Genomic DNA, 15,396 nt, shown 5'->3' on the forward strand with positions numbered 1-15,396 from the left:
CCTGCAGTGTCATAAGTAGAATTTGGCTCAGTTAAAATGAAGGAGAGTGTTCTCAATTGCTACTATAATCAACAGTCTTCTATTTTCAATCAGCAAAATCAGTGGAAGCATTCCATGAAAATATAAACCAAATAGAACATCATCTGAAACTGCAAGTGAACTCCAAGTCACACAAAGCTGAAGTTCGCAAAGCTGATAATGCAAAGGAGAAAAACAAGATTGTACACCGTTTACTGTACCCAGACTCACCTTTGTTCAAACAGTGGGGTGCAGATTTAAGGGAAGAGGAGCAAACTGTTGCACAGAATCTCTTCTTAAGTTATGGATATAATGTTTATCTCAGTGACCATCTACCTCTGGATCGACCTATCAGAGACACCAGATCTCCCAGGTGCAGTATAAGCCCTCTATATTCACAAGGAGACATGAAATAAAAAGGAAAGGGATCCACATTGCTTTGGGCTGAGTTAAAATGATCTATTAATAGATATCAACTTGTGCTGTTTGTTTAGTTGGTTGGTTTTTTTTTTCCTGTAATTCTCTTCCAGATCTTTTTCAGACTTGCAATACTCCAAAGACTGTGAAGTCACAGTGCAGAAAAGTCACTTAAGAAAAAGAATATAAACTTAACATTATAAGTGATACAGGACTTCTAACTGTCAGTAAAAAGCAGGAAAACAAACCATAATATTCAGAAGATATGATACCTTCTGGTCTGTTTGCATTCTGTTGAAGCCCCAAGGGAGGACATCTGAAGCATGCTTTCTCTTATTTTTACATCGTCTTATGTAAGCCTCTTATATGCTGAGATATCCAAAGTGGTGTTTTTTTAAACACACACGCACCCCTTTGGAAAACCCTCGAAATGCAATCAATGAATAAGTAAATGCCTATATTGTTAAAAAGTACAGAGGTTTACAAAATGCCTGGTTTTCTTAGCTATGCTGCAGATCGTAAGTGGGGGATACCTATACTGCTTAGTAAAAGATGATTAGATATAAAACAGGAGAGTTGGCTGGAACTAATTATGGGCCAACGAGTCCCGTGAAGGGTGAGGCAAGATTCAGCCCCTGAGCTGAATCCCTGGCGCTTTATCTTTAGTATTATAGGCGCAGCCTCCATGGACTGGTGACCTTGTGAGCTTCCTTACCGCCTTATTTGCTCTGTTTCCCTCTGAAGTTGTCAAAGAGTCTGAGGATTAACTACATGGAAAATATAGTAGGGCAAACAACTAGAGGATTAAGATGTAGGTAAGCAGTCCACTTCATAAGAGGAAGCTTAAGGGATTTTTCCAGAATTTAGCTGGTTCTTGAAGCCAATAAATAGTATTTTTTAAGCAGACTGCTGGTACTATGGGAGCTGATATAAGTAACCATTAAAAAACCTCATTAGGAACAAGTATCTGTTAAAAAAGCAAGTGCTTTTTTTGACTATATAGTATGATGAGGTATATGATCTCTTGCAAAAGATGAGTAAGCTTTACAGGAACGAACTGGTATAAACATGGAAGAACATCACTGATATACTGCAAGCCTACACCTTTGTACTTATGATCACTCGTACTAAATTTGATGGCGCATTTCAGAAAAGGATGTGGAGGTCAGAAAGGATTGCAAACTGGGCGTGAGTTGACAATGTCACACTTGGGGAAAGGGGAGTTGTCTTACTGGCAGCCCTCTGGAAGATGTAAAGAGCAGGTTTTGCACCTGGGTCCTAATGGGTGGTGGTCCACTTGGGTGGAGCTGGTTCCAGCTGGAACCATTGCTGGTTCCAAGGGAGCAATAATTTGCCCTTGACTGTGGGTGTCTGAGGGGCAGTGTGGCAGAGAAGGAGAAGGTCAAGGGAGGTGGACCTTGTGCAGTGGTGAGACAGTCTTCCTGAGGCAGCCCCAAGCTGAACGATCCCCCCTCTGCTGGGGGATAGTTTTGGAGAACTGTCTGGAGCAGCCACCACAGAGGTGGCTGGAGGAAGTGCATGATGAGTCTGCATGGTCCCAAAGAATGGGTGTGGTGCCTGGCACCCTTCTGCTTGGCATCATAAAGAAATACAAATACATCATAAAGATATATTTGCACGGACCACTTTTTGCAGATATACACTCAGGCTCTTGTGCTAATGGCTAATGAAGCTAATGGAGAAATTCCAATAAAAATGCATTCCATTTGTGCACAGCTGCCGCTGTAGGGGTCTACCTGGAGCATGAGCCTGTCTTGTGGAGAGCTGCATTATGTAGCTACACAACTCCTGCGATCTGAGTATTGCTTTCATGCTTTTCTAAGGGGAGAGAATGATCATGCCTGAGAATCCAGCTATGCTCTGTTTTCTGCTCTAGAGAGAGTTAGTGCTTAGCACTATATAGAAGACCCAGTCCTCATCATCTGCCCAGTTGCCAAGATATTAATTAGCAGAGCTGACAAGTATCCCAAATACAGAGTTAAAAAAATAATCTTTTGACTGTAAGCAAGAGTTCCAGAAGTGTTCAAACAGCACAAAACAAACTTCTTACAGTACTGGGAACAATTTATTCTGGGGGAGCATGGAGTTCCACAGGTCTGGTTTACTCTGTAAGAAGGATTTCTTAAACACTTAAGAATTTCTAAAGAGATCCCTTGTCCAAGGGAATCCTTCTCACATATCGGTTTCTAAGTATAGCTAGACCTACTTTGTTCTTCTTCATTGCATATACAAAGGGATTATTATCTAATTTGCTTTTGCCTGATGTCAAGTTAGTTCAATGTCATCTCCTGTAAACGCAAAAAGCTAAAATTCACTCATACTGCCTCGTAAGATCCACATATATCCACAGCCTCATCACTGGCTGAGTTAACTGTATTCTTTAGTTTCAATATTTTATAACTGTTTTGGATTGAGAAACAGTAATTGTTCTTCTTGTTTAAACAGAAATTTTAACTATACCCCAATGGTTTATATACATACATAATGCAACTCAAATGAATAATGAAACTTGGATTTGGGAATTCCTTTTCTTCCACTCTTATGCTGATTTTCACTGTATGTTTTAAGTCCAGCATCCCCATTCTGCCTTCTTGCAGCTGCCTTGCTCTCTGACTTTCTTTAGAAACTGTGCTAAAGTTGTTTGTGTTCTATTACAGCTGTAAAATGAAAACATATCCAAAAGACCTTCCAACACTCAGCGTTGTGCTTATATTTGTGAATGAAGCATTGTCAGTTATCTTACGTGCAATTACTAGTATCATTAACCGAACACCTTCTCATTTATTGAAAGAAATCATCTTGGTAGATGATTACAGTTCAAATGGTAAGTGACCCAGACAAGGCAGGAGTCTTGCTAATTTATGCCATTATTGTGTTTGATGAATGTTGGTGGCCTTTTGGGTGACCACAGAGTAGACAGCTCAAAATTAAGAAGTAAATTGAGTACAGAAAAAACCCAAACACTTGAATCGTCTGAAAAGTGTCATCTAATAAGGAACAGGGTTATGTTTTTCAAATATGTGAAAAAGTTAAAATTTGAAGTGGGAGAGTATCATTACTGGCTCATTATGCACAGTACCGAAGTAAGGGTGTGCTATGAAAACTATCTCTGTAGGTATCTGAAATAACTCATTGAAGAGTGGTGTCTTGGGTTGTGGAAAATACTCCCAGGGGAAGCAGTGGGTGCATTATTGCTCTTAAAATTGAGCTGAGCAAAGCACTGTAAAATCATCTGTAAGAAACGGTCATGCCCCTGATCTTAAGGGTGCCCTTGGTTTTTTGCATTGCCTGATGAGATGTTCGATTTCTCATTTTGCTAAGGCTTTGAGGTTGCTAGAAAAACATGTCCATTTGGGTGGAGCAAGAGTTTAAATGAATTTCCCAAACGAGGCTAAGAGGTCCCAACTTTCTATTCCTTCTCCTTGACACTAGTTTTTCCTTTGTTGAGGGAGTTGGCATGCCTACAGCTCTTATGAGAGCATTTCACATTTTCTCTTTTCCTTTCCACGTGGTAGAAAATACACTCAGAAATTACTGCATTAAGACAGCTAATTGGTTGCTGTTATGGCACAAAATGTCTGAAGTTTCTACATATTGACATATTTGTGTACAGTTTAGAAGCCATACAATAGCACTATATGTAAATGAAATTTAGGTACTTAATTGAACTCCTGGAATGAAAGCTGGTTTTAAAAATAAGCCTCTTGAATTCATGATTACCTGAATAACTCTACCCGTTCTATTGCAAAGAACAAACCGGTTTTCAGTCTGGAACTGGGACAAGCTAGGAAGCCATCACCTACATAATCTTTTCCATTTCTTAATATTGATTAAAATATTTTTTTTGATCATTAAAATATGGGGGCTGGTTTTAGATGATCTGAAAGGAACTTTGGAAACACACATCAAAAATTACAATGCAAAGCATCCTGGACTGCTGAAGATCGTCAGACATCAGGAAACAAAAGGTCTAACACAAGCCCGGATTTCTGGCTGGGAGGCATCAACTGCAGATGTTGTTGCAATTTTGGATGCCCATATTGAAGTGAACACGGCATGGTAAGACTATGAAGACTGGGGGGGGAAACTGGGGAAAGATAAGGTCAGTTTTTTTAGTCATAACGGCAGTTGGGGTCCAGCAAAAAGACTCTCTCTGACAGATTCCAATACCCTCTGACCAGGTTCTTTTGGATGTTTCACATGAGGAGGGTTTAATGTTTTAATACTAAATTTACTTATTTGAAGATACATGGGATTTTGGTTTAGAAGGGTGATACACCAATCTACTGAAATCACAACACAAGCACAATATAGAGGTTGCATATACAGTTGAATCGTAATACAACAGGATTCACATTACCACTTTCTCTATGCTCACTGTCCAAATACTGGGAAAGTTGCTGGGAAAGAATACATGGGTTAAAGCCAACTCAAGTGTTCTCTTCAAAGTTAATTTTTCTGAGTATTCAGTTTTTACCCTCTAAGTTGGGCTGAGCCACATACACACTTCCCCTGTGTTGGTCTGGCTGGCTCAGAAAGGTAATACTTTCTATTAATCATTTTAGGAAGGCCATGCAGATAACCAGTTGACCCACTCAATTGATACTGCCATTTTTCTGCAACAAAGGCCACTCTTTGGTCCCATTGGTGTTGGGATAATTTCAGCTTCTTTTACAATAGCTGTGGTCATTCCCTAGTTCTTCTCCAGCTTCATGAGCACATCATCCTTGCCTGTCTTCTCTGAGCCTTCCTCTATCGTAGGGGTTCATTGATGAGTCACACCCCTTCCCTTATAGAGCAGCTGTGCCATCAAGGCACAGGGGAAAGATGGTGAATGATAAACGTCATGGTTTACGGCATGCCTCAGGGTCTCCTTCCTTTTCCCTTCTTGTCTATTCATGCAGATAGTGAAGTCTGGAGCACTTAGGAAACAGACCCAGGTAGCAATTAACCCAGCAAGTTAAGCGTGGAACTTAAGGTTGTTTTGATTAGTGACAGTCAAAATGCAGAAGCAGCCTAATGGAAGGGAGAATTGTGCCATGGCATCAGCAATTTGGGTTACTATCACTCCAAAGCTGGCACAGAGCTTTTTGTAGGGGCCAAAGTCAATGACTTAAAGTAGCTAATCCAGTTTTAGAAGCAGGTGGTAAAGTTTAGTGCTGTTCATTAAATTCCCACTTTTTCAAGCCAAATAGACTCTGTTTGTTAACTTTGGTAGGGCTGAACCTATTCTGTCTCGACTGAAAGAAGATCGTACTGTTATAGTATCACCGGTATTTGACAATATTCGTTTTGCTGACTTTGAGCTCCTTCAGTATGGAGTGGCTGCTGATGGATTTGACTGGGCACTCTGGTGCCTCTATGAAGATTTACCAGCCGAATGGTATGCTCTGGAAGATGAAATGGCTCCAATCCAGTAAGTATGAATAGTGTCTGAGAGTGAGCCAAGATACGTGATATCCAACATAGAGCTAGCAGAGGGAAGAAGATGTTTCATAGGTGGTGGGATAGATACCTACAAAGCACACTATATCTAGATAGTTGCTTTGGAAGTGTGAGTTCTTTAACAGCTCTGAAAATCTCAGTACAGCAGTTGCAAGGTTGTATTCCAGAATCTGCCCCGTGCTGATCCTGCTGTTGGATTTTCAGGCAATCCCCAAGTCATTGATTTTTCTGTCTTATGTTCCTTAGCTAGTAGTGTGGTAGCAATATTTATTGACTGTACAAGATGAATTGTGGCCCTTCTCCATGCTTGTCCAACAATATGGAGTGAATCTCACAACTTTGCTGGACAGTTGCATGCCTGAGCTGTGAGGACTCAAACAGGTTCAAGTTGTACAGTTCTTTCTTTGGAGATGCTGCAGTGACATATGATTACAGTGATCTTGGGCAGTCTTTTTCAACCCTTATCACTTTGTATCTCACAAAAGCAAGAAAAAGACATGAACACAATGCACACAGGCATTATACCTAAAGTGACCCCTTACTGCTGGGCTTAGGATCCAATATATCTGCTTCTGTTCCTGAGACCTTCCTTGGTTGCTCAGATTAGTTGATGTATTCAACACAAGATGGTTGCTGGTACTATGATACCAGCAACTATCTTGTGCTGAATATATAGAATTATTTGTTTCCTTGTTCTACAAGGATGTCAGATGTTGCTGACTATCCCTTAGCCATCAACCAATATGAAAAAGAAACCCTTAAAAGAGATGTGATATAGTAAGCATTCTTTTCTAGTCCTATCTTATTTTATTGGGTTTATGTGGCAGGGTTTTGGTAGTGGGGAAGGCTGCAGGAGTGGCTTCTGTAAGAAGACCTGAGGGGTTGCCCGCATGTTGAATACAGCCTGTTCCAGCTGGCTCCTAAATGTACACGGTGCTGGCCAAAGCTGAGCCAACCAGCAACGCTGGTGTTGCTTCTGCAACAACATATTTGAAATAGGGTAAAAAATGCTGCGCAGTAGCTGTGGGTGAGAGGAATGAGGAAGAAATATGAGAGAAACGGCCCTGAAGAAGGAGGTGGAGAAGGTGGTCCAGGTGATGGAGCAGAGATTTCCCTGCAGCCTGTAGAGAAGACCATGATGAAGCATATTGCCCCCCTGCAGCATGTGGAGGACCATGCCAGCCAGATATCCACATGGCAGCCTGTGGAGGGCCATGCCAGAGCAGATATTGACATGACAGCCGATGGAGGACCCCAGAGTGGTGTGGATATCCACACTGCAGCCCACAGAGGACCCCACATCAGAGCAGGTGGATATGCCCTGAAGGAAGATGCAATCTGCGGAAAGCCCATGTTGGAGCAGGCTCCGGGCAGGAGCTGCAGCCTGTGGAGAAAAGCTCAGACAGGAGCAGTTTTTCTGGTGAGAACTGCAGCCTGTGTGGGACCCATGCTGGAACAGTCTTCTGAGTAACGGTACCCAGTGGAAAAGGACCCGTTCTGGAGCAGTTCTTGAAGAACTGCATCCCATAGGAGGACCCCACACTAAAGCAGGAAGAAGTGTGAGGAGGAAAGAGTGGCAGAGATGAAGTGTTATGAACTGACTAGAACCCCCATTTTCCATCCCCATGCCCTGCTTAGGGCAGGGGGAGGAGGTAGAAGAGTCAGGAATGAAGTCTAACCTGGAAAGAAGGGGGAATAGAGGGAAGGTGGTTTAAATTTAGTTTTGTCTCTCTCGCTACCCTCCTCCAGTTTTAATTGGCAATAAAGTAGTATTCCCCTAATTGAGTCTATTTGGCTCGTGATGGTAACTGCTCACCAACCTCCTGATCCTTATCTTAATTGATGAGGTTTTTCATCTTATTTTCCCCTTTCTTGCTGAGAAGAGGGAACGAGAGAGTGGTTTCCTGGGCACCTGGTGGCAGCCAGCCAAGGTTAACCCACCATCCTTATTTATATAAAGGGCTTTAAAATTTACTGTGTAGATCCTGAGGATGAAAAGTGCTGTGAAAACATTTGAAAATAATGTCCTGTGCTTGTGAGATGAGATGGCAGTTTTCTTCATTTGTATACTACTACACATGGTAGACAAGCGTTGGAGATAAGGCTGCACAGACCCCTAGATAAAGAACTATGGGTGAGATTGGCACTTGTATGTGTTTAAAACATTATATAGTGTGTGTTAATCGTTTGGGCAGGAGAATGGAATGAAAACAAGCCAAATGCAGGTTAAAGAATGTTTCATGGTGGGGTGTCCACAATTCTCAGACCAGGGAAAATAGAAGTGGGTTTGGTCAGAGAATGGGTACATCAGAAAAGCACCAAATTCCTTTTCAGTCCCCTTTCCCCCGCCCCTAGGATGGATTAATCTACAATGGAACTGGTCCTGACAGACAGTCATCTCATCTTTTTCAAAACCTCAGTTGACAGTGATTCCAAAATTTCCATTGGCAAAGGGCTTTAGTGTTTAAGTTTCTGTAATGTTAGGTAAGATTTCATAATGTCCAACTTAATTCTTCCTTGCTACAGTTTAACCTGATTTCTTTCTTCTTGTTTTAAACACGTGAAAATTGTCATTACATCGTCTGTCAAAATAGATCTAATTATTTTAAAAGCACCAAATAATGCTCTTTTGGCCATTGATCAAGTTTATTTGCTGTCGTCTTGAGTCTTTAATGTTGTTCCACATGTCCTGAATTAAATCTGTTTTTCTTGGATACAATTGGAATCCTTCTGGAAGTTCAAGATGTGATTGATGGCTAATTGACTTTATTTCAATCATTGTTGCTTCTTTATAATTTTACTTGTTTGGTTCTCCAGAAGCCCATCTATAATGGGGATTCTTGCTGCAGATAGGAAATTTCTGGGTGAGATTGGTGTACTGGACAGTGGAATGTACATATATGGAGGAGAAAATGTGGAACTTGGCCTGAGGGTAAGCCTATTTTTTCATTTTTTTCTGAAAGACAGTGAAAATTAGTATGTGATTTTTTTTTTGAAAGCACTCAGGCTGCTGCTTATTGTCCAAAGCATGGGTTAATATTTTAGAACAACTCAGGTTTATTTTGGGTACCAAAGAGGAGCGATAGATTTCCAGAAGTGTTTAAAGCTCATCAGCAGGCTTTTGTTGATACTTCTTAAGGATCTTGACTTCTGACACAAAAACCTAATTCAGTGAGGAAATACAGAATCTTGCAAGATGTGGTTCTCTGCAGAAATTTAAGCTATAAGCGTCTTGGCTCAGCGGATGAAAAAACATAAGCTCAAGCTAAATGAAGTTATGTGTTGGGGGGAAAAAACCCAAACAAACAAAAGCAGAAAGAGGTCTTTCTGCCCTAAAAAGTATGTGTTCTTCAATTTTGGATGTCTTCAAATCAAGAATGGAGGCTTTTTTTCCCCCTTTTTGTTTTTCTTCTAGAATAGTTTTTTCTGGAGTGTCTTTAGGCATTAAGGAACATTTGGGAGCACTAAAAATTCTATCGATAACTTTTTTTTTAAAAGTAATGGTTGTTGGAGATATTCTGGAAGACCTGAGAAGAAAAAAAATGTAAAAAAAAAATAATAAATTGTTGTCCTACTATACTTTTTCTTCTTTATAGAGATGTGAGAAATATAAACGTGTTAGGAAGACTTAAATGTCTAGGAGAAAAGGGTTTGATTTTTCTCTGTAAATATGAAAAAGAGGGGCTTTGAAAGAAGTCAAGAACTAGTTTCAAAACAAACATGAGCAGGAGTTACTTCATTCTTCCAACAGCAGACCAGCCCAACAGGCCAGGAGCAGAGCTCCTTCCAAATGTATTGTGGGTCTTAAAAGCTTGCAGTCATTTTTGGGGAGACAGAACAGTTACGGAAGAAAAACCTACTCAGAGTTAAAAAAAAGTGAATCACAAGAATATGCAGAAAATCCTCTGACCTCAAAATAATTGGGGGTTGTTAGAGATAACATACGTACTTGGCTTGTTCTTAACCCTCCCCAGGAATAAGTTTGCAGTCACAGTGGGATACAGAATACTGGGCTAGATATATTGTTGGTCCAGTATGGGCATTTCTCATCTCACACAACTTTTTATTTTTGGTTCTGATATCTAGTACTAAGCACATAAAAGATAACACAGACAATGTAATTTTTTCTGAACAAATGTCAAATAAGTCTAGGGTTTTTTTCTGTAACAGGGTAGCATGCTTTATGCAAAAAAGAAAACCAACGGTATTTAGGAGAAACATGAGGAATAAACAGCTATGGAGGTGTAGGCTGGGGGACACATCCAGCTGGAAAAGAACTGGGTGTAACAAACTTTGTACGAGTCAACATGGCCATGCAGCTGGATGGGAAATGATGGCATTGATGATCCTTCTCTTCTACCACCAAGTTCTCTTCTGGAGTTGCGTTTTGAATTCTGGGACCATACATCAGGAAATATATGAAGTGATTGAATAATCTGAAGGAAAGGAAAGAGAACAAATAGAGTTCTGGCAATATGTGACATTATAGTAAAAATAGGCCTAAACAAGGGGGTTTGATTTGTAGAAAAGACAATCAAGAGGAAATATAACAACTGTCTTCCAAACATGCTAAATGCTATGTTAAACAAAGCCGCTGCCTGTGAGGCACCACACCGAGTCACGCGGATGTACTAACTTGGGTGATACTATACTGGAGATGTTGAGACATTTCTCCATTACTTACTCATGGCAGACATGGCCAAAGACCCCGTCTTCAGATTCAGTTTATGAGACAGAAATGTCACATCATCACCTCATGTCTTGTGAGGCAGGTTGTGAATTAATATTTCAGTTCTGTTGCTTGAAAAAACATTTAAATTTTATTCCTTATTGCTCTGCACTGTTCACAGTGGTGGCAATGTATGTCTATTCTATTCTTATTTACATAAATGCTGGAGGTGAAAATAATGGAGAATCGGTTCAGTTAAAACACAAAACTGCTCTGAAAATTGACTGTAAAAATAGTATTAAAAATCTCTGTTTATTTCCATCTTGAGGGTTTCCTGTGTCAAACATGCTTGGTTAGCAAGCAAGCATCCTCTCATCTTTTTATTTAGCCAGCTGCCAGTCCTGGAAAATTTAATGTGAGCATGTGAAAGACATAATGGAGCACGGTGTGGTGATCCCTAAATTAGGACAATAAATCTACATTGTGCAGTGCCCTGTGGACTTGCCAGCTTGAATTCAGTTCTGCGTAGCCTGCTTGCCTTTTGTAGAGCTTCCACGCTTACACTGGTTCATGTACAGTCAAGTTGGGTGTGTTTGTTCTGGACCTTCTGTACTTTTGAAGCATTGGTTGTGGGCTACTTAGGTATCTTTCTGAATTCCATGTAGACATTTTCCAGGAATCCGCTGGATTTTTTCTTTCTCTTGAGTTTTCCCTAATGTGTAAGATTTTGCAGGACCAGTTTTGCTCTTGCTGTGTCCTGGGCAATGTCACTGCTTCTTAAGGATTTAGGCCCATAACCACCACATTATCTAGTAGTCTATCTCCTAGTGAGATTGGTTGGAGGTATGTACCAGTTTGTCTTGGTGCATCTATGCAACTGATCTGAGTGCCTTGTCATAGGAAACTGGTGAGCAGTTTTGTTAATGGTAAAAAAAAAAAAGAAGAAAGAACATGCCTTTAGTTTCCTGGACCTATGTTATAGGGCTACACACAGTAAAAATGAAAGGCATTGAAAAATTATTTTCATTCACTCAGGCCAGGAAATAAAGCTTTGAATGTTGAGGGCATGCCGGTTTATCTGGTGAAGGTGTGGGGGGAACAGAAATGGGAGCACTTCAACACAAAGTACAAATAATTTGAATAAATAGGCTTTACTACAAAGTGTTTTCTTGACCTAGGCCTGGCAGTGTGGAGGTAGAGTAGAGGTACTGCCCTGTTCAAGAGTCGGTCACGTGGAAAGAGCTCACAAGCCTTACTTGCTGAATCTGAACGTCGCAATGAAGCGCAATGCCTTGCGTGTAGCTGAAGTGTGGATGGATGACTACAAGTACATGGTCTACTTTGCATGGAATCTTCCAATTGAGGTGACAGTGTTTCTCTGTTGTTTCAAATTGGAATCCAGAGTCTAAAATAAGAGCATATGGTCACACGCAAAAAAGGCACAGTGTGGTTATAAAACTCATTGTGAAAAAAAAAATTAATATTGATATATTAATAGTTATTTATATATATGGCACCCAAGAGCCATGATCATAGATATGTTCCTCTTCAGCTTAGACCAAGAGCTGATGCCTAGCTTAAAGAATATAAAATTAAATTGTTTAACATATATTTTAACTTTTTTAGGGAAAGTAGGGAGTATTTTATCTAGAATATTCTTAAATTTGCATGAAAAAACATGTCTTGAGTGATCTGGGTGTCCCTTTTCAATAAGCAAAATCAAACTTTAAACAGAGAATTCAATTACTTTTCATCACATACTCTACGACTTTTATTAAGTGAGCTGTCCTCCCTGCAGCACAAAGTTCTGCTTTTTTTTTTTTTTTTTTTTTTTTTTTTTTCTGGAAGAAAAAGGGGAAAGTCTTATAGCATCCTTGGAAGGCTGAAAAATGGTAATACCAGGGAATTAAGAACTTTCTTTTAATAACAGTAATCTAAGTTCTTTAAATGACAGGGTTTTTTCTCCTTTTGATTAACTTCAGTACTTCTGAATATGGTTTTAATTTTTCTCCTGCACAAACTATTGAAGACACTGGAAGTGTCAGGACCAGGTCTTTTGAGTATTGGTAACTTCAGTTAATAAAAAAAAAAAAAAAAGTATGAATTTTCCCAGCCTGTACTTCAGTGGATTTATGAATCTTTCTTTAACAAAGGAAGAATAGCCTCCCACCTTCTTGTGTTTTCTTGCATAGGTATTAAAGAAACTTAAATATACAGTGATGTAGTGTAAAATCAGAACAATACACTTCCCCATTAATTAACTTTTACAGTAAATATTTGGAATTTTTCATTGGAAAATGCTAGTCATCCAAAACTGGTTTGACTATTTGAAATTCCTGACCTAACTTCTTCAGGTCACAGACTGCTTTTAGTGAACTGCTTAAAGACGGTGTAAGTTCCTGTTTGACTGACCTCTGTCAAACTTTCCTGCTGGAGCCGTTACATTTTGTATGACAAGTTACACAGTCTTGGAAAGAATAGTTTGAATCTTGATTGTTCCCATATGAGATGAGTGTCACAGCCAACAGACTATTGGTCCAACGAAGGTTGGTAACAAGCTGTGTCTTATTTTTCACTTTGAGCTGGTTTCTTTTTGTCAGTATGAAATAGGAAAACTACTTCCCAGCTGTATCTAACTTTGATATTCTTTATATTTACCAAGTTATAACATGTTAGTTTTTCAGTAATTTATTGACACTTCTAGGCAAAATGTTCTCAAATTCTGAAGTTTAGAAAATATAGTTATTTTTTTAAAATTAACTTTAAAATATATTTTTAAGGTTACGAATAGGTAATATGGAGAAATCTCAGGTCACCTTAATGTTCTGGAATTAAATATGGTATTCTTGCAGAATCCTGGAATAGACTTTGGAGACGTTTCTTCCAGAAAACAGCTAAGGAAAAAACTGAACTGTAAAGGCTTTGACTGGTACATAAAAAACATTTACCCTAATTTAATATTTCTTCCCAACATTGTTGGCTATGGAACAGTAAGTATTGAGTCTATTTTTTGAAATATGCTACTCATTAGCTCTACTGCTACGCAGAATGGTGAACACTGTTTTGCTGATTATGATATATTTTCCTAGAAAATTAAAGAAGACTTTTACATGTCTCTCTAGAGAGTAAAGTTTTCTAAAATCTTTTCCATATTTCATTGTCAGCCTAGAACTTCTAAACTGTGTTTAGTGTGTGTGTGTATTGATAGGAGCACAACAGTAGTTTGTGCTTAACACGCATTTCTTTACTGCATGCAAAACTCATCTATTGACCAACAAGAATGGATCGATATCTTCTTGTAAGGGCCTGAATTTTTCAATGGAATAGCATGGATTTTTTTTCTGTAGAGATTATCAGGATAATTTGGAAAGCATGCAGACAAGAATCAAGATAGCATGTAATACATTGGAAGTCAGGCCACTATTTGCAAAAGAGAGAAATCATCAGGCTGCAGTGGCTTCTTAATATAGGTAGACATTTTCTAGACCTAAGCTTGTGTACCTTGCTGGAGCTGGACAGTAGTACTCACCTGTTTGGAGTTGTGTGGTGATGTCTGACATGTTTGCTACATGGCACGATGTTGATGAGTCTTTGAAGGACCTTAGATTTGCTTTTGACTTTTGCAGTGATGAATCATTTCTACAAAAGTAAGCTAGAGATTTATTTTCTAAACCTATATTGTATCTTCCACTTCACGATTTAATGCAGAGCTCAGAGTAAAGTAGCCTTGCTCTCAGGACAGTTTCTAAAATTAGTGGTGAGAAGCTGAAAACAGGATTGCTGTTCCTCACGGTAAATTTCCTGGTTTATTCTGCAGATGAAAAACACGTTGAAAGAAGACATCTGTATTGATCAAGGCCCCGTCCCTGGAAACACACCAATTATGTATCCTTGTCATGCATACTCATCACAGGTAATGAAAAGTGATCGGATCTTCACATATGAGCTGTTTCTAACTGTTCCTTTCAAGACTCCACAGGGCCATGAATTAGGCACTTCAAAACTATTATCTCCGTACTATCTAAAGGGGAATATTAACCTTTATTTAATTAAATTCTACTCCCCAATGAGCAGGTTCCCATGGAGATCTAAATGCATTAAACTAAGGCTTTTGGTTTAGCCTTGCAAAAAATTGTGAGACCTCATGTTGATACTGACTAATCTTGATGATTAACAGAAGATCACTGAGATGAACGGGAGAGAGGTGGAGCTCTTCCTCACACATCACTGCCTGTTCTTCCAGTAGGAGGGAAGCTAAGGGTTATCATTCAATCTTGCTTTTTATCATTTGAAAGCAGAAAGATGTTGTATAGGGTCAAATTCATCCTGGTTTAATTACTGAGAGGTCAGTGGATGCTGATATCTCTCTGTAACAGTTTTGGAACTGTATGCCACCATCTGCTGATGATATTTCCCTGATATCTCAATTCACTGACAGTGGTGTCGCCTTCTCTTTTAGCACATCTTTTATCACAGCACTGGAGAAATGTATGTAGGAGGTTTACGTGCCAGACGGAATACAGCTGATAGATGCCTAATAGACCCTGGGAATGGGGACCTGCCAGTTTTAGAGCAATGTGACACAGCTGTGAATAAAAGTCTGAACTTGCACTGGGATTTTACGCAGGTAGGTAGATTTCTGTACCCCCACGTTTCAATAAGCTTTCCCATTATAATGAATCCTTAGACACTTCCCTTGCAAAGCAGTGTGCTTCTGAATAATGTTGCCTCAATTTCAAGACTTGCAGGTGCCACTGCAAGAGTGATAGTGAAGATGATTGAGTCTTCAGGGATGTGTGATGTTAAGAATGAGGGGATGGCCACAC

General features: G+C 39.6%; 1 protein-coding gene across 2 annotated transcripts in view; it reads left to right on the top strand.

The window, feature by feature from the left end:
• The window catches only part of GALNT8 (polypeptide N-acetylgalactosaminyltransferase 8), a 51,580-nt gene that overhangs the window by 22,419 nt on the left and 13,765 nt on the right, over window positions 1-15,396 (top strand). For both annotated transcript variants that reach the window (XR_013928913.1, XM_080392138.1), the window contains 9 exons: window positions 94-391; window positions 3,114-3,280; window positions 4,332-4,515; window positions 5,675-5,872; window positions 8,719-8,833; window positions 11,749-11,934; window positions 13,423-13,560; window positions 14,388-14,483; window positions 15,030-15,197. Coding sequence is in view for 1 of the 2 variants with exons in the window: in XM_080392138.1 (XP_080248264.1) it covers window positions 94-391; window positions 3,114-3,280; window positions 4,332-4,515; window positions 5,675-5,872; window positions 8,719-8,833; window positions 11,749-11,934; window positions 13,423-13,560; window positions 14,388-14,483; window positions 15,030-15,197 (1,550 nt within the window). In the remaining variant the exon portion in view is untranslated. The remainder of the gene's footprint in view (window positions 1-93; window positions 392-3,113; window positions 3,281-4,331; window positions 4,516-5,674; window positions 5,873-8,718; window positions 8,834-11,748; window positions 11,935-13,422; window positions 13,561-14,387; window positions 14,484-15,029; window positions 15,198-15,396) is intronic.

This window comes from Falco punctatus (genome assembly GCF_963210335.1).
Source record: "Falco punctatus genome assembly, chromosome: 6".
Taxonomy (NCBI): Eukaryota; Metazoa; Chordata; class Aves; order Falconiformes; family Falconidae; genus Falco; species Falco punctatus.